The 24933-nt window shown below is 35.4% G+C and overlaps 1 protein-coding gene and 1 long non-coding RNA gene across 8 annotated transcripts in view; one reads left to right on the top strand and one right to left on the bottom strand.

The window, feature by feature from the left end:
- PDE5A (phosphodiesterase 5A) overlaps window positions 1-22964 on the top strand; it is a 127695-nt gene extending 104731 nt beyond the window's left edge. For all 7 annotated transcript variants that reach the window (XM_017497566.2, XM_037727502.1, XM_017497565.2 and 4 more), the window contains 7 exons: window positions 6538-6625; window positions 9825-9925; window positions 11574-11651; window positions 12895-12958; window positions 14779-14853; window positions 16174-16257; window positions 18632-22964. In XM_017497566.2, the coding sequence (XP_017353055.1) occupies window positions 6538-6625; window positions 9825-9925; window positions 11574-11651; window positions 12895-12958; window positions 14779-14853; window positions 16174-16257; window positions 18632-18769 (628 nt within the window). In that variant the 3' untranslated portion in view covers window positions 18770-22964. The remainder of the gene's footprint in view (window positions 1-6537; window positions 6626-9824; window positions 9926-11573; window positions 11652-12894; window positions 12959-14778; window positions 14854-16173; window positions 16258-18631) is intronic.
- Window positions 887-17584, bottom strand: LOC119466839. The gene is made up of 3 exons (XR_005195325.1): window positions 17541-17584; window positions 4688-4845; window positions 887-2508 (listed from the first exon to the last, which is right to left on the bottom strand). It is a non-coding gene; the product is annotated as an uncharacterized LOC119466839 (long non-coding RNA).
- Window positions 22965-24933: the final 1969 nt, after the last annotated feature.

Below are 24933 nucleotides of genomic sequence, written 5' to 3'. Positions count from 1 at the left end.
CTTGAAAATCTCATATTTTGGAGAACTAACTGGGTGACATATTCTTTGTCCCCTGTGCTTTGCCATGTGATTGCAACCCTGAGCTTCACATAGACACAGGGTAATTATTAAAGAGGACACTGACATGAAAAGATGTATAGTGCAGAGTCAAGCCACATAGCATGTCCCTCCACAGTCAACACAACCTAAAGATCAGGATCAGCATGTGCTACACTGAACATACTACTACTAGTATGTGGATTATTCGTGTCTGGATTGCTCTAAGATGCTATTGCCCTGCTTTAGAGTTAAAAAAACACTCAACTATTTTTTCCTTTGTTTATTTAAAAATAATTACCCTGACAACATCTGGAGAAACGTCATCTTCTCCAAAAAAAAAAAGAAAGAAAGAAAGAAAACATCCTGGGAAAAAGTCATCGACTGCAGAATCTTGTTTTTACACACACACCACAAAGCAGACTTCCTCAAGTTTTTTTTTTTAAAAAAGTTAAAGCAGTTTCAAAGATTTTTCTTTCTTCCTACATCCCTGTGGTTTGAGTAGAGGAAACCAAGAATTTTCCAGGAATTTTTTTTCTTTCCTTGCTGGTAAATGAGTGATACTTAAAGTAGAATTTTCTTAGCCAGGGGACTTAGGAGACTATGAGTACCATAAATATTCCCATTTAAGTACTGTCTTCTAAAAAGGTATACTGTGTCCAGCCCTCATCACATAGTCAAACTAATATGTAGAGAAAATCAAAACAATAAAACAATGCACAGAGATGAAAGTAATTCATCAAAAAGAGAAAAAATAATAATCATGTGGTAGACAAATTAGAAACTGAGATTTTCCTCATTCATTCTTGAACATCTTTTCAGAAAATTGCCCTGAAATTACCTTGAAGGAAAATATTTCTTCAAGAGGAAGTCGCCCCTTCAGTCATTATTTGATTCTTTGATTCTTTCTTTAATTAGGAAACTGCCTTTGTAGAGGAGTTCTATAGGTATGCCAGTGGAATATATGAGGGAAGAGTTCCCTGTTCATGCTTACTTCTCCCACTTGGGTGAATAAAGAAAAAAATGATCTCAGATATATACTGAATTCTTATTTTAAAAATAGGCAGTAATAGGAACAAAATGGCTGCAGTGCAGACAACCACTAGAGAAAACACACCTGTAGCATTTGGTTTAGGTAGAGAAATTACCTGCATTAGGCCTTCAGTCAATATAAGAAGACTGCATTAGATGCATGTGTTTCGTTAGATTCAAGTATGGTGTTGGTAAAATAATGCAGTGAAATTATGTTACATTTTAGGCAGATGGATAATGGGTAATTATTATACTAGGGCTTTTGCCCTTTGTGAGGCAGAAAGAGAGTGATAGAAGTATAAAATGTGATTCTTGCCATTAAGGAATGGTCATAGTCTCATGAAGCAATAGTGATCACTACAAGAAAGTATTTAGTCCTGAATTATTTAGTGCATGAACTGTCAGTGTTCAGCAGAGAAGACTGGTCAGAACAGAAGTTGTACATCTCCACTGTTAATGGAGGAATGAGACTTAAACTTGGTCTTAAAATGTGGGTGGGATTTAGAAAGGAGAAAGGATAAAGATATTCCAGGAGCACCACGAGGTAAGCATTTTCTTGGAACAGTGATGATGGCTAGCTTGACCAGAGTTAGAAGGTTCACAATGATTAGGAATGAAACAAAAGAGAATGAACAAATAGAAGCTTTTTGAGTCAGGATTATAAAACTAAGCAGTACATTTTGGATTTGATATGGCTAGAAAAAAAGGTAGCCACTGCAGTGTGTAACAAACACACAGTTTTAGGAAAGAAGTCTGAATGTAAGCTACAAGGTAAGTGGGTAGAAATTAGAACCACAGAGTTCAACTAGAAAGCTGTTACAGCAAGTCAGGAATAAGCTGAAAAATTATATACTGGCTAGAGAGAGGAATAGACTGAAGGAGAAAAAAAATTAATTTAATAATGAGCAACTAGTTATATATAAGCATGAAGGAAGGAGATATGACTTGTGGTATAAGAAATTGGAACAGTGATGGTGCCATTGATGAAAATGAAAGAGCTGGGAAATCTGTATATGTGTGCATTGAGAGAGAGGGATGGCAAGGACGGAGGCTAGGGGAGTTTTGGCAATAAGTAGAAGATAATAAATAAGGTGGTAGTTAGGGGTGGTCAAATGATCAAATGAATGTGTTTTTTACAAGGGTAGAGATGCAATAAAATCGGGGGAAAAAAATCTCCTGGTAGCCACAATCATACTATGTATATTTGTCCTGGGAGAACTTGTTCTATCCCATAAGTGTCTTCCCTGCCAATAGAGGAAAGAAGTGAGCTGGAGGGTCATGGTCTGGCACAGTGAGAATAGAGGGTCAGCAGGATCTGAGAGACATAAAAGGGCCCTACACGCACACAAACCATGTGTGAAGTTCAAACTGGGTAGAGTCCATTTTATCCATGAATGAGGTTATCACTGGTCAGGTTGGAGATCTTGAGAGACTGGAGATCTGAATATGAATAAACTGCAAGTTCAATTAGTCATATGTCAGTAGCAAATACTAGTAATATAAGCTAAAACCTTATATAGGCCTTATGGCATTTGAAACATTTTAGCACTTTTTATATATTTGTTCATTTAGTCCTTATATCACCATGCAGTGTCTATGATGGTTATGGTAGTTAAGAGCCAACTTGAGCCAGAAGCCTGGCTTCAAATTTTGGCTTCTCCTCTTACTTTGTGACCTTGTGCAAGTCATTAAACTTCTCTGTGTCCCTGCTTCCTTCTTTGTATAATGGAATAATCAAAATACTTATCTTCTGAGTTTTCCTAAGGATTAAAGGGGTAAAATAGATGTAAAGTGCTTAGAACATTCCTGGCACATATTAAATGCTCTACATGTTTTAGCAATTTTCAAAGAGGAATGTTCTTAGCAACAGATAGGAGTTCAAGATCTTGCTTTGTCTGTGGTGAATAAAGGGAGTGGCAAAGATACTGTGCCCAGTAGAATCTAGTAGCTGTGGAACAAAGAAGTGGAGCCCTGTCCATCTTATGTGCAAAGAGATAATCAGTAGTGTCAAGGAGGTCAGAGAACTCTGAGGTCAAAAGGTGAAATGAATCATCATTATGAATATCTATGTCACTGAATATGATTATAGACAATAAGAAGGCAAAAAAAAAAAAACAGCATTGACTGGGAGAAAAAGGCAATACTGATGTTATGAAGAGAAATGATGAAGTAAAGAACTTAATGAGATTCAAGGTTACAAAGAGGTAGTTAGAGAATTGAGACCAGAATATTATATATGTCTAAGAAACAGAACCAAGGACGTTGTTAGCATTGGTGACATAGGAAGATTGGGGTTGCAGTATAGTTCCCCACTCCCATGGGGCATGAGGTTTTCATTTTCTGTAGAATTCTAAGGTTTTCTATTTCTAAAATATTGGTCTGATTTCTCCATTGAGCATCCTAATACTCCTGTCAGAGATGGACCAACAACTATGCAGAACAGAGGAAAATGCAGAATGAGTGTGCTGGTCGATCAGTGCTCACTGACGGCAGTATGAGAACAAAACTCTGTAGCAGTAGTGGTTTAAATTGGTCCCTCTGATGCAACCGTAATTAAAGAACCGACATAGCCTCATGTTTGAAAGAGGAAAATACAACAAATATAGAATACATTGGTTCCATGAATGTTTTTATATACAGGGAATTCAGGGCATTTGTCACTCTGCTATTGATTCATGAATCTGTATTGTTAGAATGTAAGTAAAGGCAAACACAGTTTGCATTAGTTTATCTCAAAAGCCAAGAATTTTCTCTAATGTGAAAGAGCCCTTTCTGCGCCGTCTAAAAATGTAATGTGTGTTTGAAGTTCTGACTTGCTTGTGTCATATCCACATAATTGCATTTCCAGGTCCAGCCCCTAATTAGGTCAGTGAGTGCATGCGCTGTGCCTTTAAAGTACTTGGGTACCTTAAGACAGTGTGTTGCAGTGAAGAGGATATACCTGAATGGCATCTCTACCACTTATATCGACTTTGAGCACATTATTTTTCTCTAAACCTTTGTCTAAAAAGCAAAAAGCTGGCAGTTTTAGAGAGGTCTCAGCCTAGGTCACCCAGGAGGCACAACCTGAGACGATCATCAGTGTGCATATAGCTTATTTGTGAATATGACCCCAGGGAGCAGGAATTTGGGACAGGGAGTGAAGCAGGGAAAAAAGGAAAGCCAGTAGAGGGATGAGTTATCCAGATGTCCACCCATACTGCGCTCAGTCCTGCCACGTGCTTTTGAAGAGTCTTCTGAGATAAGACCCTGAACTGTTGACTGGTAAGACAAAGACAATAGTCTGTAGGTCTTTGTACCCCAGTGGTTGAAGGTGGTCCACCGACCTTCACTCTTTCACACTTCCAGGCTGAAGAAGTGTGAGTGCAGAGAAAATTCCTCTGGCACCAGCTGTGGGGTAACAAAGCTCTAAGGCAGAAGTGAGAGGTATTGAAGGTAGGCTGGGGCAAAACACTTTCTAATTGATACCTGAATGAAGTCTGTTAAAGTGTGCATGACACTGGACACTACATCAGTGGATGAGCAAGAGGTGGGAACGCGAGTTTTGATGTGGTAATTGGAAATGACCTGCACAGGGTTATTGTAAAAACTAAATATAATAAACTACATAGCATAGTACCTGACATGTTATAGGCTGTCATTACAGGCCATCTCCCTGGGTGATCTTATCTACTCATATGGGGTATTACCATCTGCATGTTGGTGCATTCCAAATCTGTATCTCTCGTCCAGAACTGAGTTCAGACATTTATATCCACTTGGGTCTATTTCAGGCACCTTAAAATGAACAGATCCAAAATCCAGCTAGTCAGCTTTCCCTGCTTCATCCCCGTCTCTAATCATTTTCTCCCTTTTCCTATCTCAGTAAATGAGGTCAGCATCCCAAGGTAGAAACTTTAACATTCATACTTTTTCCCTTTATCGTCCTCATCCGTTCACCTCCCTCATCCCACTCCGAGTCAGATTAGTTACCAGTTCCTATCTGATCTATTCTTAACCAGTTCTCAGATATCTGCTTCTCTTCCTTTGGGTTGCTACAACTCTGATCTGGGCTCTCTCTTACTTAGGTTACTAGAAGTTTCCCAGTAGTCTTCTAACTAACTCCCAGTAGTCTCGATACATAAGCAATCCTGTTTCCATTAAGTTCATCCTTTCTTAGGATGAACTTGTGTTTCTCTGTTCACTGCCATTCAATCAATGTCAAGCATTATTTCAGCACAGTACCTGATCCATACTCCAACTCACTAAATATGGAAGGAGCAAATAAGACAAGAAGGGCAAGAATTAATTTGGGAAAAGTTAGGACAATAACATTGATCAATCAGCAGTGTAGACGACACTTTAAACAGTAATAGATGAGATTACCTGTGCTCTTACCTTTATTTCACTTTACTATTTTCATTTTCCCTCAGGCTTCTTTCACTTTGCCTGTTTTTCCCCCTACATTACATTTTTTCAGTCTTAGGTATCTTCTCTATCTTCAACAAATTACAAGCAAAGTAAAATAATGATTCAGATAGTAATAGGAAGAAATAACAACACAATTGTTTTATTCAACACTTTTATATGGACCTTTACAATTCACAAACCCCTTTCCTATAAATTTTAGGATCAGAGGCTTCTGAAACTTCATCTCTTTCTTATGAAAAAGAAATAGTGAGAACTATGCTTAATAATCACATGTGAAGGGTCATGAGAAACATGAGATGGAGGATTGTGCTTGTCATGCTTTAGAGCTTTATTTGTGACTGTCTCAGATATAATGAACTGAGTATAATATCCTTTCCTTGCTCTTCACTCAGCCAATGGGTTTTTACTGCTTCACCAAGTTCAGTTAGGAGAACTAGCAGGATATCCTGCACTAAAATGACCTGGATCCCACATGGGGAGCTTTCCAACTCAGCTGTCTCCTTCCTTCCTTCCTAGGGGGCATGTGGACTGACTATCCCTCTTTTCCTTGCCTTTCATTATTCATACCTCAGTTAATTCCAACTCAGTAAGTCCTTTTCATATCTGAAGACACCATATTAATAAGCTCACCTTCAGCCTGAGCATTATTTCAGAGAAAAAACTAACGTGAATTTGTTTCAGATTTTATATCAATTGCAGTTTTGAAATTAAAAATATTGTTGGTACGACTATTTCAGAGGGGTTTTTTTTCCTATGTTTAGAGGTATTAATTTTTAGTCCTTATTCCTTACTTCTATTTTAATTAGTATTAAAACCAATGAAATTGTTCATACTTTGCAATGGAAATGATTACATTGATATTTGAAAAACAATTTGACTCTTTATATTTGTTTCCCAGAGATTACCTAACCCTTTTCACAATAAAAGGAGAGAAAATTGTTAATTGATTAACTTTGTGAAGTAGCCTCTTTTTTAGTTAGCCAGTAATAAAAACGTACTGATAAACTTGCATATTAAGGAAATTGATCTTTTTCTCTTTCTTCAACAAAATATTTTCAGAAGTGAACATCCACTTGCTCAGCTCTACTGCCATTCAATCATGGAGCACCATCATTTTGACCAGTGCCTGATGATTCTCAATAGTCCAGTAAGTACTGAATTTATTGTTGTGGAATTTTAAAAGAGAGCTTTATAAATTCAGTTTTATTTTTAGGTTTTGGATTTATTCCCAGCATCATAAATTCTTGCACATACTTTATTCCTTTTTGGGTAAGGAAGGCAATGCCAAACATTTGAGATCCTCACAGCCTCACTTCTCTAGACAACTAGAACTGTTTACATGTTGCCCGATAAGGGAAATTTGGTTATTCTACTCTATGTGTCTATTCCAAGTTAGAAACAAACAAAATGGGTATTTTGTGGCTCTCAGAATTCTGCTTTTTTTGTTTAATCAAGTGAAGTGGTTTCTATAGCTCAAGGATTTGCTTTCACAAAGCAGTAACTTTTCCTCTTTTGGTTCAAATTTTTAGTCACTAAGAAATGATTTTATTAAAGAGTAAAGCTGTTTAACAACTTGGTGAAGTGAATATTTATCAACATTAAAGTATATGCTATGCAATGCCAAACATACTTACGTTAAGGAAAACAAGGTTAAAATAATATGCACCAGGATATTAAGAATGGCTGTGCTGGTATAATAAAATATTAATCTTTATTTGGGGGGGGCGTTCATTATTTACATTATCCGTTGTGTGTATTACCTTCATGATAAGAGAAAATGAAAGTTTTACATTGAACATACACAGTGCATGACATATAATCTTAAAGCAGTTTTACCATAATATCTCTAAGTTTACTCAGTGGGGCTAGTTCTTTCCTGAGCCTTGGGAAAAAATTCAGAGATTGCCATCACTTTTCTGGTCACTCTTTTATAAGTTAAAAGCCCTCTAGTTAGTTTAGATCCCAATATATAGAATAGAGTTCTTAACTCAGAAACCAAAATGTCTGCTCCTGGGTGGCAGTCCAAATTTTGAACATGATTTAAAGTTTCAGGTTTTCTGTAACTGCACTGCTTGGCTTCTCTCAGTCCTGACTTTGTGTTTCTTCTAGATCCTCCTCTCTCCCCAACCTCCATGTAGTTTCTTACTCCTTCATCGTTGGAGAATGGGCAGGGAGAATAGTAAGAAACATCAAAACATTCTTAACAGACTGGTACTGATATGAGTCTTGCCTTCTAGACTTTTGAGGCAGGAGTCAGACACAAGTCTACTCTAGGCCCACCTCCACCCAAATGATAGGATGCATACACGGGAACTCCACGCCCCTCATGTGATTGTTTAATATGAATTAGTTCATGTGTAGAAGGGAGGTATTTGAATGGTATCAGTGTACTATAGACATTCTGTCATTTCATACACAACTTCTCTGGGGTGAGAGGTGCCAGAAGTATAGAAGTTGAATTCTGACCTTCAGCAAGAAAGAAAAAAGCCATCCCGTTGGCTCCTGTGTATACAGCCCTTTCCATTGTATCTTGGGAATATTAAAAATTAGCACTTGCACCTGAGGCTCTCTCCCTTGCTTCAGACTCTTGTAGGCTCTCAGTAGCTTGCTCTTCCTTCAGTGCCCACCTTAATAGCAGCCTTACTGTCTGGTGATCAATTCTATATGCCTTGTTGTAGGGCCCCCACAAACCAGCACTTCCACTTGATTGTTTTTGTCCATCTTTAATGTCCTCACAGGCAGCCTCCACACCTGCCAGACTGGCCTGTCCAAGTTACTTCCAGAGTTACCAATTCCTGGTTTGGTTTGTACTCTGGTTACAAAGTTGCATAGGTTTTGAGTGGTCTTTCCCAGTACCCTTTTTTCACATAATCCATGTCATTTTTAGTGTTTTTCAGAACTGAAATTTTTTCAGAACTGAAATTTCTCAGGAATGTTTATGTCATGTTATAGTAGAAACATCTATACTTTTCTTAGAATTTGCTCTCTATGTGTTCCCACTGAAACTTTCATTTCAATATCCCATTACAAATTTAGCTCCAGAGAAAGAAAATATGCTAACTTTTTAAAAGTATATTTAACAGTATTCCTATCAACTGACCTCTGATACTATATAACTTATTATATAATATGTTATTACTTAACATGTAAGGAATCTGATTGTATATATGGCTGGCTCAAATTATAAGACTTATCTATATATTCTATCTTTGTAAGCATAATGACACAAGACATTATATCCTCAGCTTTTGGGAGTAAAATGTAGGAACATAGCACTAAAAGTCATTTCATTTTCCACTTGTACTTTTTATCTTCAAATAAGTATCTGAAGGTATTTTCTGAACAGTTTTCTGTTTAGCCTAGAATCTAAATTGATTTAGTATTTAAAAATAATGTTTATGGTTGTAATTATAGATTATTGTGATTAATTAGATCCATGCCACAATTTCAGCATCTAGTTATCCTCTAACCATTGTGCTCTGGCCCTAGCCTAGCATATCCAGAAGTTCTCCTGTCTTCATAACAAATCCTTTGCTTTCAGATCTCATTCCTAAGCCTCAGGGTTTTTTCTCGGCCCTAAAATATAGGAAGCACAACTGACTCAATTTGCAGATGTTGTTCTGATCATATTCTGAGTGCCTGGTCTGTGTGTTTTACTTAGTTCAATATTAGAGGAACACTATGCTTTAAATTACAGACAAGAAATTAAAAATGGTTACATAGTAAAAACTTTCAATGATTTGCACATGGATTAGCTACCTTTTAAATACTCCTTATAGAAGTTTCAACCCATGCTTTCTTTTATCACTGACCAGTAAGCACCCTTTGACTCATGCCCTTTACCCATTTAAGATGTTCCTAAGGAATATGCACTGTTATCATAACTAAGTTAAAATTATATAAATTTGCACCAGAAATGTTACTGGATTTTAAATGCCATATAGAAGTGACTTTTTTCATAATCAATTGTGTAAAAAATTTACCACTCCATTATTCATATCCATTAATATGGCTTTGATTTTTTTCAAAGTTTTACTTGCTGTTAGATTTTAACAATTAGTCTGCCCTATGGAAAAGGATAGCAATTAGATTTGAAGTCTGGACTAAGGCTTAAGGAGTATAAGATTTGGAAAAACATGCATATGTAGACAGCTGTTTATCTGTATGACACAGGGGTGGGATGGGAGCATCGAAGGGAAACATTATTTCATGGTATTTAAGTGTGCCCTCTACATCATGAGTTTAGAATACTGGCATGTGTTTAAGATATGTGAATATATTTCCAGATTTTGTTCTTGTCAGCAGCTTCTCCCTGGAGTGCTAACTTGGTTTTCTTTTTTATCAAGGGCAATCAGATTCTCAGTGGCCTCTCCATTGAAGAATATAAGACCACGTTGAAAATAATCAAGCAAGCTATTTTAGCTACAGACCTAGCACTGTACATTAAGTAAGTTTTAAGCAATACCCTGAGAAAGAAGTCTTGGAAGTCATTGCATTGTTTCAAATTTTGAGAAATTTCAAAGCACAAATGTCCTGGCAAAGCTGCTTATCAGACTATGGAGCCGTTTCTTAAAGGTAGCCAAAAAGTCTACTTATTGGACAAAAGGACTACTTATAAGTAGTCCTTTGGCTACTTATTGCTGAAAATTACAGAATACATAATTATTTCTAATGTTTATCACTGTGTCTCTGAAACTATATACAAATCTAATAGCCATCTCAAGGTCATTCTAAGCCATGTTGTCTAAAGATTATATAGGTCATTTGCTTTTCCTCCTTTCCCTTTCCCCCTTGTGGGGACAACTTCTGACCATTTCATGACTCCTTTATACCATCATCCAAGCTTAGCTGGGCAGAAAGGGTGTTACTGCCAAGCAAGTAACTCTTGTTTCTTTTTATTTGATTTTGACAGAAGAATATTAATATAGAACTTTGAACTTAGTGATTCTAAAATAAGAGTATACATTAGAGTGGTCTCTGTGATTATGCATTTTCATGATTAAGCTGCCTTTCTAAAAACTAGAAAATACTTTTGTGCATTTGGGCAATCATAAGTTTTCAACTCCTAGGCTGAGAGCTTTGATGCATGCATGGGAATGCGGGGAGTCAGGGAATCACACTCAGGATTTCCTTGTAACATGAGTCTCTCTCCATCTGTAAGGAATTCACATTCATGGTTCTAGTCACTCTTAGAAGTAAAAACAAATAGAATAAACACAAAAAAGCATATGCCAGATATCTACTATTATATATCTAAAAGTAACTGCATGTGCTTTTAGAGCACTTTGAGGTTAAGACAAAATAATACATATTAATAGTAAACTTCCATTTATTAAAAATAATTGCAGAATAAGGATTATCAAATTAACAAGAATTTGAAAAATAGTGCCTATCCAACCTTTGCAGGACATAAGAGTCTCTTCTTTGAACCCTTATGAAACATACTTTTCGTTTTTGGTGATCATATACAATCAGTTTTATTACATAAGTTCTTCTTGAGTCTTGTGTCTCCAGGTAGATATTAAACACTGTAAAAAGAAAAATTTTTCTCATGCTTTCTCAAAATGCTTAATAATACTGGGCATGTAAGAGGTATTTACTATACACTAATATGATTATATTCACTGAATAATAAGAAATGGTATTTTAAACTTTACCTAGTCTTTATTTCAGAAGCAGTTTACAACTTCATAATTTTTTATCCTATACCATGATATAAATGATTGTTAAACTGAAACCTATGGATCTTATTCTGCCATGCACTTAAAATATCTGAAATAATTCTCAGCATCAAATTTTTAACTCATACTGTTTCATTTTTCATAAAATAACAAATATTCAAGAATTGAAATTACCATTATTTGTGATGTATCATTAAAAATTAGATGAGGTTTAATGTTTTACCCAAAGCAAATGATAAAAGGGGGAAGTGAGGTATTAAAGATTTGTAAATGTTGATTTTATAGTAGGTTCAAAGATGGGGGAAAAAAATTAGACATTTTTTTAACCAAAAATTTACTCCATGAGTCTTTGTAGACCAAAGGGATGAGAGCCGAGGTACTTATATAACCACCACTTTTTTTTTAATGTTGTAGGAGGCGAGGAGAATTTTTTGAACTTATAAGAAAAAATCAATTCAATTTGGAAGATCCTCATCAAAAGGATTTGTTTTTGTAAGTATGTTTACTATCTTTAAAGCTGAAGTATTTTTTTTACCCAACTTTCTATTTTTTCTGTTAGTTTTTATTGCAATTATTTGTTACAACATGATGATCTTAAAAGCTGTCAGATTTTTCCAGTGGATTGTACAAAGAGTAAATGTGAAATTTACTTGAAAAGAATTGCATTTGCAAATCCAAGTAAATGAATTGTTCCTTATTCTAGAAAAACCTTTAAAATGTGGTGGAGTATCAATATATGTTTATAGGATTCCCTTATTCACTTTCCTAATTCATTGCAATGGAAGTGCTGAAAATATAAAGATTGCAGAAGCAAGATGGAGCTGCAAAATGTTTACTTCTCTTAATGAAAATCTGAAAAGGTAGAGCAGTGAGGTCGGGTCTCTAGACATGGAAGCAATACTATAAAGTCTCTATGACTAAAACAGTTTGATATTGGTGCCAGATCAGTGGAACACAGTAGAAAATTTAGAATTGCATAACACATATAGTATATAATAAAGATAACATTTCCTGACTGGAGGAAAGAGAGAGATGAGTGGATAACCAAATGAAAAGGACAAAATTGGATCTACTCTACAAACTTAAATTCCAACTGAAGCATAGAGTTCAATGTAGAGAACTAAATCATATGAGCACTAAATAAAAATATAAGTGGATTCTTCTATAACCTAGGAGTGAGAAGACTTCCCTAACTATAATTCAACATGTGGAAATAATAAAGGAAAAGACTGAAAAACGTGATTAATCATTCAAAGGCTTTTCATGTAGAAATTACCATGTGTGTTGAGTGAATTAGGATGACCTACTATAATTTCTGATCTAAGACTTTTATTAGTGTGATAACTGATGTTATACTTTAATGGTTAATTATCAGTCATCAAAGCACTTTCATCATGCTGTCACTGAGAATGGAATACCAAAGTGACAAAAATAATAAAATCAGGCAAATTTTTACCCAAAGGTTAATAATTTTTCACTTTACCAATCTGGAACTAAATGAGGCAGTTTGAGGACAAATTCCAAAAGTTCAAAGGGAAATCGAAAACAGTGATGCTCTGTTATCACTATATCAGGTAGACTTCTATATAAATTGTTTGTTTTTCTTTGGTCTTTATAAACTCCCATTTCCATTGTTTAGAGGATTTTAACCTTTTTTATTTGTAACTATTTACTGAGGTCATATAATAACAAAAAAGTAAATAGGAGTTGTGGGTTTCTTTTTTTTCTGTAACAGGGCAATGCTGATGACAGCTTGTGATCTTTCTGCAATTACAAAACCCTGGCCTATTCAACAACGGGTATGTTGCTTAGTGACAATAAAAATAATAATTAAAAAGTCAAAATAACATTCTACCCTGCAATCCCACTACTAGGTATCTATCTAAAGAAAAATAAATCACTATGTTAAAAAGACACTTATGTGTTAATCATAGCATCATTTATTATATAATAGCAAAGTCATGGGACTAACCTAAGTGTCCATCAAGAACAGTTGATTAGATAAAGAAAATGTGATACATACGCACCATGGAATTCTTTTTAGGCAGGCATAAAAAGAATCAAATCATGTCCTTTGCAGCAGCATGATTGAAGGTGGAGGCCATTATCCTTAATGAACTAACTCAGAAACAGAAAATCAAACACTGCATATTCTTACTTATAAGCAGGAGCCAAACAGTTGGGTACACATGGACATAAAAATGGAAATAATAGGCACTGGGGACTCCAAAAGGGGAGAAGCCCAGCCCCCACAATACACAATATACCCCTATACCAGATATGCACATATACCCTCTAAATCTAAAATAAAATAATTTTTTTAAAGGTTTTACTCTTAAAGGTAGCTTCTGAAGTATGGAAATTTTTAAAAATTTTTAAGTAGTATTAAAAACAGATAATTGAACATGAAAAGGCTTTCCTTTTTAGAAGATACATTTGCATATAATATTTGTAAGATATATGAAGAAAGACAACATCAACGTTAACAGAGCAAAAACACTGCTATTGATAAGTTTTCATTTCAGTGTGATAGGCTGAATATACCTAATTCAAAAATCCAAAATGTTCCAAAATTCAAAGCTTTTTGAGGGCTGACATGACACTCAAAGGAAATACTTATTGGACCAGCATTTTAGATTTCAGATGTTTGGATTTGAGATATTAACTTGTGCTTCTCACTTACTTGTTTCTTAAGGACATCCCTTTAATGACCTTAGAAATCAGAAGAAGCAAAATTACTTTTCTTATGATTAGCCTTCTAGGCTATACCTCAGCTCTAAATAGGCATTAACAAGTAGAACTTAAAGATTTCCAGGGCTTGTAGATGTAGGAAGTATTGACAGGAGATGTCCAGAAGGATCTGAACAGAGCCTGTTACCAGGAGGCTAGAAAAAAATCCTTCCCTCTAAGTAACTGCTCTAATGTTTTGCAGAGGCAATATAGACTCAGAAAAGTGATGGATGTCCATGCAGTGACATATATATTGTGTTTCTGTTTCTCAAGATTTCATTTTGAGTCTTTAATGTACTATTTAGGATTGTTGACAGCCTGGTGTTGGTCAAGGCTCTGGGCTGCATAGTCAGGGCGCCTAACATCTCTTCTACAGGCTCATCTTGTGAAACAGGCATACAGAGCAAACAAGATCAAAAACTCATTCTCCATGTGCCAAAGCCAACATGCCATATGCACTTAGGTGATCTTTATATACCTTCCTGCCCCATAAGAAATAAGACTATATGCCTATTTCTAAGCAGGGAAGAGAACAGAAGAGGAAAGAATGTGTCTTCATATATCCTTTCTTTCTCCTGAATTAAACCCTTGTACATATTGTTTTATGGTATGAAAATAAATGAAGGAAGAAAATATTTTTAAGTAAAATAAAAGGAAAAATGTTGGAAGCTACTAAAAAGAGAGATTTACAGAGGTGAAAAAAGAGTGTAATGGAGTAGTTAAGAGAGCATGCTTTAGACATGGAGTACTGGTCTTCAGGTATCAAGCTGCGGCTTATTTGCTATAAAATGGAGATTGTATACCTCCTAACAGGGCCTTCATTCACAGTCGCTGTTTTAAAGAATGAAATGCTTTTCATTGTCAAAACTGAGTCTGTTAATTATTTCAGATAGCAGAACTTGTAGCAACTGAATTTTTTGATCAAGGAGACAGAGAGAGAAAAGAACTCAACATAGAACCCACTGTAAGTATGAAACCTTGTTGGTAGGAATTAAACTACATTTTTAAATTATAGACTCCTTTTTATGGTTTCATGGGATCTTTCCTTAGGACCACAGTTTCTCATTTTATTTTTTAAAACTTTTTTCTTACTGGAAGAATTATAAATGTTCATTACAGAAAGCAAAGCCAATAAAAGAGCACAAAAACACTTTTGGGGTCAGCATGTTGTATCACTGTTTTTTGTAATTTGTTTTTTCCAGTTAAGTATTACAAACCACTTTTAACATACTCTTATGTGTTATCATGATTACTGAAATATATGTAGCCATAATTTAACCACTTCCCTTGGTGGAATGTTTGCAGTGTTCACTATTACAAACAGCACTGTGATAAATATCCATCATAGAAGTTTCACTCCTACTCCTTGATTCTCACCATGAAAAGAATTTAATAAAGAAACTGTGGCTGACAGGGAAAGGAAGGAGAGATATCAAAAGAAACATGGAGGAAAAAGGACCAGATGTCATGCCTGCACAACTGTCTCCCCATTTTTCTTAGCATTCTACTTGTCTACTCCTTTTTTCAAAGTTCTCCTCAGAAGTGTTTCCAGAGCAGTATTTCATCTATTATAGATGTTTATCGCAGTGCTGCTTGTAATGGCAAACATTACACCAAGGGAATTGCTGAAGTGCTAAACCTCATTCTTCATTATCTTGTTAGCGTAAATTCCCAAAGTTGTTGTGTTGGGGCAAACAGAATTTCAAGGTCTTTGATACATACTGCCTTTTTTCATAGAGTGTGGATCACAAATACAAGTAAAGATTCTTCTCAACCCACTTCTGTTCTTTGGAATTTTTCCTCTAAATTAAACATAGAGTTTTCCTCTTTTCTTTTCTTCTTTTTTCATACAGTTGCTATCTGACCTTTCCAGGCTAACCCACTGTTTCACCTTTCTAGAGCTAGCTTTCATTGTGTTCTTTCAATAAATAAATGCACAAAGTGGCTCACACCTGTGATACCAGCACTTGGAGGCCAAGGCAGGCGGATCACTTGAGATCAGGAGTTAGACCAGCTTGGCCAACATGGTGAAACCCCATCTCTTCTAAAAATACACAAATTAGCCAGGTATGGTGCCGCACACCTGTAATCCCAGCTCCTCTGGAGGCTAAGGCAGGAGAATAGCTTAAACCCAGGAGACAGAGGATGCAGTGAGTCGAGATGTCACCACTGCACTCTAGCCTGGACAACAGAGTGAGACTCCCATCTCAAAAAATAACAATAAAATATCTAACTAAATAAATAAATGCAATCTGTGTGTCTGTGTCTATATTTGTATTTTCAGGATCTAATGAACAGGGAAAAGAAAAACAAAATCCCAAGTATGCAAGTTGGGTTCATAGATGCCATCTGCTTGCAACTGTATGAGGTATTTATATGAAAACTACTAGACTTGCTAAACTTGGACCATTATGAATTAGAACCTAAAGTAAATTGAAGAGATTAATAATAGGTGCCTATTTTGGGCTTCTAAGTCGTGAAATAAAATTATTAGTAGTATGGTTTCTTTTATTGATGAACGTTTGTATTGAACAAGGAACACATACAAATATCTATTGAGTGCCTACTATGTGCTAATCTCCAACAAATTGATTTGGGGATGCTAAGAAGTATTGCCAATGTTAACTTCAAGAAGCAATATGGTATATACCATGTATTAGCATATTCTTTTCTTAAGTCTGAATTTTAGCCTAAATAAAGAAAAGTAATTTTCCAACTTTTTCTCATTGTCATAATGTGGCTTGACTATATTTATAAAAATTTTTCTGAGAATTAAAAGGAGGTAGGTAGAATATTGCAGGTCCCCATTTCCACGTTATCTGCTGGCTTGGTATCTGGCGTGTGGGGGGTTATTGTAGGCAAATGGATTCTCCCCAAAACACCTAATTTATTAGTTTAATGTTTATGACTCAAATGCAGAAAGAAGAGGTTATCTTTGTTGTTGTCTTTGGAAGTTTAAACAGGAAACTGTTTTAAGTTTTAATTATTCGGAAAAAGAACATTTGTCTTGGAGTTATCATAGAATGTCAAACCAGAAAAAAAAAAGCTAGAAATTTTCTAAACCCAACATTTCAGATTCAGTAATCGAACTTGTAAAGTTCATCTCCTAACAAGATAGAATATTATCCCCAAACAGGCGGTTAATAGGGGAGGTACATCTACAGCCCAGTTCTCATTCCTACTCCAGGGTTCTCCCCATCAAAAGAATGTAATAAGGATCTGTGGCTGACAGGGAAAGGAAGGAGAGATACCAAAAGAACCATGGAGAAAAAAAAACACAGGTGTCATGTGCCACTGCTGTCTCATTTTTCTCAGCATTCTAGTTGTTTACTCCTTTGTTCAAAGTTCTTCCTCAGAAGTATAAAGCATATGCTGTGCAGTGCTTCAAACACTTGGACATCTGATTCTTTCCATAACAGATGCTTTCCTTATTGACTGGATTAAGAGTTTCTCCACTAAAAATACTAATGGCTCTTTTGATTTTTCTCCATCCCCAAAAAAACAGTCAAGATAGTAATTATATCACCTATTATAGATGTTATCCTTCTGCATTATAATATACACACACACATATATATATGTGTGTATGTGTGTGTGTGTGTGTGTGTGTATACTATAGAAAAATCAGAGGCCAGGCAAGGTGGCTCACACCTGTAATCCCAGCACTTTGGGAGGCCAAGGCAGGCAGATCACATGAGCTCAGGAGTTCAAGGCCAGCCTGGCCAACATGGCAAAATCCTGTCCCTACAAAAAATAGAAAAATTAGCAGGGCATAGTGGCACGCGATTGTAGCCCAGCCACTTAGGAGACTAAGGCAGGCGAATTGCTTGAGTAGGAGAGGAGGGGGTTGCAGTGAGCCGAGATCACACTACTGCACTCCAGCCTGGACGACGGGAGTGGAATCCTGTCCTAAAGAAAAGAAGAAAAAGGAAAATCAAAATTACTGAGAAGCAAAAAGGAAAGTAAAACCACTTAGAATCTACTACCCAGAGATAACTACAGATAACATATTAATGTATATGCATATGGTTTATGACATTTTCATATACTTTTCATTTAACAATAATTCAATAATTGCCTTTTGGAATCCATAATGTTATTATATCCATATTTTATGTATCAAATGTGTTCCTGTAGGTTTCTCTTTTTTTAAAAATTCTGTTGGGGTGTTTTCCAGTGACAGCCTACTGTTGTGTATTTGTCATTGTCAGTGTATCACTATTAGGAAGAAATCTGCAATGAACATTCTTGTGTCTAAATGTTTATGACACTATAATTGGTATATAACAATGCCATACCAAATTATGAATTAATCTTTATTATAATATAATCCTGGATAAAAGCCTATTTAAGTATATTATATGAGACCATTGCCTAAAAAACACAAAAACTAAGCAGCTTCCAATGCAGTCACACTTAGGGACACCCAACTGTACTACATAGAAACAAAATGTCTTTTTTCCCCTAAAAGTGGATTCCACATAGATCTGTCTACCTAGCACAATAATGTTATTTTGGAATGTGTGTGTATGCTCTGTCTCTCAGCAAACTACTACTTAATTTGTAGTGTTTTGGAAGAATCATGCGTAAATGATCTGTGTATGTGCGCACACAGCTTGTGAAAATTTCAGCAGTGAGTCTGCTCATGAAAAGCATGTGGGATGTGGCCCTTTGTAACAGGCTGTGGGAGAGGGCTTATTTCCTGGCTTCCCTCTAGTTGTTTGCTTTCTTTTTTTCTTTAGGCCCTGACCCATGTGTCAGAGGACTGTTTCCCTTTGCTAGATGGCTGCAGGAAGAACAGGCAGAAATGGCAGGCCCTTGCAGAACAGCAGGAGAAGATGCTGATTAACGGGGAAAGCGGCCAGGCCAAGCGGAACTGAGTGGCCCATTTCATGCAGAGTTGAAGTTTACAGAGATGGTGTGTTCTGCAATATGCCTAGGTTCTTACACACTGTCTGTATTTGGTATATACTTTGCCACTGCTGTATTTTTGTTTTTGCACAACTTTTGAGAGTATAGCATGAAATGTTTTTAGTGGAATATTACATATTTTTTGTATATTTGTTTTATGCCACTGAACCAAAATGATCAACAACATCCACTCTTAGCACCTTGATAAAAGCATTGTTTGTGGTATTTCATGTACTGCAAAGTGTAAGCGGTATTCTTGCACTGAGGTTTTTTTGCTTGGAGTTTTTAAATAATTGGTTTTTGTGTTTTCTGAATTACCAGTTTTTCAAGAATGTTTGAAATCTTTCCTTTTTCAAAAGTAGGTTAGGAGCAAATTATCATACATTCTGTGACATTTAAAGCCTTTATAGGATAGTGAAAAATGCTGGCTGAGTAGATTTTAAGAAGAAATAATTGTATTTGTCAACAATGTCTTTTGTAAAAAGTTCAGGTATTCTGAAACAAATGGGAAGTACAATGAAACTGTATTGTAAAGAAAACATTTAATTGATTTTCTGTTTTGTGAGAGAACAGGCAAGAGAGAACTTTGTCATTTCAGTGCAGTACATTTTTCTAAAGGCTACCCATACAATCCCTTCCATCTCACCTACCTGAAGCAAAGCAGGTGAAACCTTAGGAGATGATCCAGTGACTGACTTTATTGAGGGATAAGTGTGCTGTAGAAATGGAATGGTCATGGATGTCTATCAGTGAAGAAAAATGTCCTGTTAGAGGATATCTCTAAGAGTTTTTTTTCCTTCTGAATTTCCTTTTTAAAATAAAAGTGACAGTTGGAGCATTGATCTAAGTGAGACATGACTATAGATAAGAAAATTCAAAATGAATCTTTTTTCTTCTGTCAATTGAAATTTAAAGAAAATTTTTAATTATATAAATAGCAAAGAGCTTTTGCCAATACTAGAGTAGAAACTGAATTTGAGGGAACAGTGGGTAAGAAATGTTATGTCTGAATAACATTTAGCAGTATTGTGTTTGAAAAATTGTCATATTTTGATGTATAGGACAAGTCAACTCCGATCCAGAGAAGGTTGGATGTGAATGCTAAACACTGGCTCTTAACTCGTATTCAGTGGTATTTCCTTCCCATAACATTTAGTATAGTTAACATTTTCTTAGAATTTGAGCCCATTTAACTGGATTAATATTCTACATGTGTGCCCCTAAATACACATTTTTCAATATTGGAGAAGTAGATAATGAATTAAGCAACTGGTCTAGGAAAGGAAAATTTGTTTCAAATATTCAGGAATGTTTGGATTTGGGGAGAGTAGAAGAAGTTTGTTAACTTCTACCTCCAACCCACAAAAAAGATATTTGATCTGAGTTTCTATCACTAATTTGGATAGAAAATTTCTTAGGTATATGGTAATACAACACTCTCAAGGACCTTTCACCAAAATGTATTTCCCATCTTTGTCCCTATTCCCCTAAATTTTACTTAAAATTTAATATGTTCCTTAAGTTTTTAAAATTTTAAGTGTGTATATATGTGTGTATGTGTATATATATATTGTAACATAATGTGACTTTATTTTTATCACTCTGGTTAAAAAAAAAAAAAGCAAAACACATTTTATTGCCATTATTTTGTATTTGGTAAAGACTAATCTAGGAAGTTATCAACTGTTTAATGCTATATATATTGTTGTATACTGGTACTTTCAGGATATTTTATTTTACTTTTTGCCATACAAACAAAATGTTTAAGGTTGCCCCTTAGTGGCACTGGCGTGTAAAATACACAGATTATCACTAAAATAATAGTTATATATACATATAGGTGTATACTTACGCATGCACACATAAATACTTAGTATAGAAATATTGCATAAAGAATAGCAATCTTTAATAAACCTTTTTATTACATTGTGATTTAGTAGTAATGCTAAAATATGTACTTACACTTTTGTAGTTTGTTTAGTCCCCCCTAGTGTGTGTCACTGAGAATTTTTTAAAAGACATAGTAGATTGTTTAGAGTGTTTATTTGTGTGTCATTTTAATAAGCAAGAAGATATATTTAGATTAGAAATGGTTTGGTTTGTCTTTGAATAATGTTTATTTTACTAGTTTAAACATTAAAAGAAATTGGGCAATGCCTATTTTATTTTATTGTTGGATATTTTCGTTCATACAGAAGAGTACTTCTTTAGGGCTGGTTAATTGGTTCAAATAATTTTTAATTTCCTTTCCAGTATTCTCTCAAGCTGGAAAAGTATACATATAGTCCTCCTTCACCCTACTCTGTATTTACATTACCCATAACTAGCAAGAAGTTCTTGTTCTAGATTTTTTGTTTGTTTCATTATAACAGAGTAACATGATACCATTTAATTTCAATTTTTAACCAGAAAGTTGCCACTATTTTACTAATTTGTTAAAAGATATCTATATGATTGCCTAGCCTTATAGTTTTCAGTAGATTGGACTGTGCCAATCACAATCCTGGGTGGATTTGTGTAAGTCACTTAACCTCTGTGTGCCTAAACAAGTTGTGCTTTTTAAAAAGGAGTTATGTTTGGACAAAGTCTTTGTCTTCAAGCAGGATGTCACAGAAGGCAGCTACTTTATAAGCCCCAATGGGCCATGGAGACCACTGTCAGAAATGGGGTATTAGTCTAGAGAAAAGGTGATCTATACCCACATGTTGTTTCTAATGTTGAGTTTCCAAGACTGAACAAAGACTATATATTTATTCAGCTTCACTTGCAGATCACTAGTAAATGTGAGATTTAGAGCTCTATGGGTATATTGCTTTAAGGTACAAACCCAGGATGATGACATTGTCACCATTGTCTCTTAATTATGAAGAATAGTTTCCTTTAATAGAAGTAATAGAGACAAGAAAGTATACAAAAATATACTGGAAATATTGGATTCTTGGAGAAAACTATTCAGTTACAGATATACTCTTGCCTAGCAGGGAAGTGCCTTTATTTTCAGCTTAGCAACACAAATATTAAACGTCTTCCAATTTGATTTACTATTTTTTTCTGTGTTTTTCACCAGATTGTACTCCTAAAATTTAATAGGCCATCACAAGCAATTGTCTTTTGTTTACAAGATTGACTTAAAACAAGATAATAAAACTGTCATCATTATCCTCTCTTACGAACAACTGTAGTCAAAATAAGGTGACACAATATAATTGTTTTGTGTCAGACATGCATTGACCCACCTTTTATTGAGTCCCTGCCACATGTTAGGTACTGTGCTCAGCTGTGGACAGAGCAGTGACCTTAAGGAGCTCATGGTCCCTGAATGAGGTGCTGGAGAAGAGACTTATCAGCTTCTGATACTGCCAATTTAATGTGAGAACATGGGATGTACTGCATCACTTCAATTTTCATCAATAACATATGTTTTATGCACCTTCTTTACCTGAAACTTAGTAAGAATCTACCGGTGAACAAACATCCTATCTTGCAAGTATGAATCACTTAACATGTTGATAGTTGAACACTTTAAGGAGTTTTGTATTCTTGTATATAGTTTATTTTCTCCATGTGTTAGCAAGGTAAAGGTTACACAGTTCTTCTGGACTGTTAAATTGTGCACAGTTTTGGACCCCTTCTGCTCTACTACAGAGAGGGAAGAAGAAAGTATTAAAGTTCACTTTGCCATTCCATATACTTACCATAAGCCTGTGAAAACATGTCTTAATGAATGTTGTTGAAAGCAATGTAAATAGTTGAAAATATAAATTTCTATCACAGTTTAGGAAAAGAAAACCTTATGAGGCATCACTAGCCACTGTTAATAACTATTTGTATTCTTATACCTTTTCAATGTATTTGAACAAATATAGTTTCTGGCACTATTTTTATACTAGGAAAAGGACTTACTCTGTATATTACGCTTAGCTTTTAAGTCATTTTAAATAATCATGAATGTTGATTTCATTTCTTTCCTTTCCTCCATCACGAGAGTCATTTCAGATGACTCTTCTACGACAAAATCACTTTAAAGGAACACTTACCCACCTGATTCCTGTATAAAGTCATGAGATGGTCAAGGTGGTCTTCCATTGTGCAAACTCTTCACTTGTCAGTGGTTTCCTCATTTTGCCATGCTTTGTAAAAATAAAAAGAATGAACAAGTAGGTATGAATATTGTGTGATTATTAGGGGACTCTGAATTTTAAGGGTGGGGAATTAGTAGGGGAGTTTGGATTTTCGCAGTAAGAATGGACCCAGTAGTTTGAGAGACTTTAATTAAGCTAACCTGTGATCCTATTAGCTGAAGAAAAATATGGTTTAATATAATCCTTTCCTTAGCCTAGACTCTTCTCCATAATATTCTTCCTCCTCCAGCAGGTTTGGATTGTCTGAGTTTTTTGCAGTTAACATTTCTTAATTTAGTTATCTGGTAATAGCTAAGGAAATGCCTTCAGAGAATCCGACACCACTATATCTTATGCTTCTAGTCTAGAGGTGTGGAAGTATGAGTAAATGCAGAATATCTGTTATCATTATTTTGCCACTAGACAAGCCTTCTTCATGGGGGAAAGAATATCTAGGTTATGTGTAATTCATAAAGCTAAAGGAAGAAGTAAATTAAACTATAAGCTCATGTAGAACAATATTTTAGATTCTCTGACCACTAGAGAGTGCCAGAGTTTCAGTTATATTTAAAGAATTAATCTTCCTTCCTGACCATAAAGGGCTAATTAAACTGTTTTTAAAAAATTTTAGTGGCTAAAGAAAAATAAATGGAAAAAAATCAATAGAGAATTTAAGGTAAAATAAAAGGTAGGGGGGAATTTTTTTAAAAAACTCGATTATTACTTTTTATGCAGTGATCATGTCCCCAAGTTTTTCTCCATACAAAGTTATGTGAAGTCTCTGATATTTAATATTTCATATCCGCAGACATCAGCCCTTTCTGTGGAAAAGGGACACATTTGGCAGCTCTTGAACCTGTTTTGTTGCTATTAGCTCTGTAGCCACAGCAAACAAGCATTCTTACATTTGATATGTGGAACTGTCATGCTATGATTTTCTATTCTTAAGGCACATAACATTAAATTAAAAGAAATACTTTGAACTTGAAGAAAATATTCTTCACAGTTTTAAACTACATTCAGCTTGTAGCTCAGAAAAACGTTTCCAATTCACAAACAATTTGTTCAAACTAAAAACCCACAAGTTACAAATAGAATCAAAATCATAATTGTCTTAAATCAAAAGAAATATGACTAAATAGCATATGTGATTTCTCTTTCTTGCTTTCCTCTTTTTAAGTGTGTGTATGTGCAAGTGCACACACCTGTGCAGAGGTGTGTTTATGATGGACAAAAGGGATTTTAGGCAGTAGCCACAGGAACTAAGTTGGTTCTTTCAGTTATCTAACAGCAATCCCAATTTTAGGATTCCTCTTCCTAAACTGGAATCTGAGGGACAGGCTTACATGGCTAAAGAGAACAACAACAACAAAAAAAAACTGAACATGAACTATCGTAATAGGGTTTGTTTTGTTTTGTTTTGTTTTGTTTGAGACAGGGTTTCACTCTGTTGCCCAGTCTGGAGTGCAGTCACACTGTCTTGGCTCACTACAACCTATGCCTCCTGGGCTCAAGCAATCTTCCCACCTTATTCTCCCAAGTAGCTGGAATCACAGACCCATGTCACCACACTCAGCTAATTTTTGCATTTTTTAAGAGATGGCATCTCGAACTCCTGAGCTCAGGCCGTCCACCCAGCTCAGCAACTCCCAAAGTGCTTAGATTACAGGTGTGGGCCACCATACCAACCCTCGTAACAGTTTGTAACTTTAGCCTATCTTAATTACTTTCAGAACTGTTTCTCACATTTTCACTTCATATCATTTTTGCCTTACCCAATAGGAGGGGTTTTAGGCTTTATATAACACCAATCAGCATATAACTGTAAGAAGCAAACTTCCCCCTTTACCAGCCAGCTCTGAAAGTCAAGAATTCTAACTTTCAGATTTCACTGATCTCCCATGAAATGTGGTCAACAACAACTCTACCTCAGCTACAACTGCTCTCTTTCTTTTTCTCTCTCTCTCCAGAAAAGCCTATAGAAATAGCTACTGAAGATGCTCTACTGAACC

This window comes from Cebus imitator, unplaced genomic scaffold (assembly GCF_001604975.1).
Source record: "Cebus imitator isolate Cc_AM_T3 unplaced genomic scaffold, Cebus_imitator-1.0 Scaffold233, whole genome shotgun sequence".
Lineage (NCBI taxonomy): Eukaryota > Metazoa > Chordata > Mammalia > Primates > Cebidae > Cebus > Cebus imitator.
Note: the sequence above shows the minus strand (reverse complement) of the source record. Positions and strands in the feature narration are given on the sequence as shown.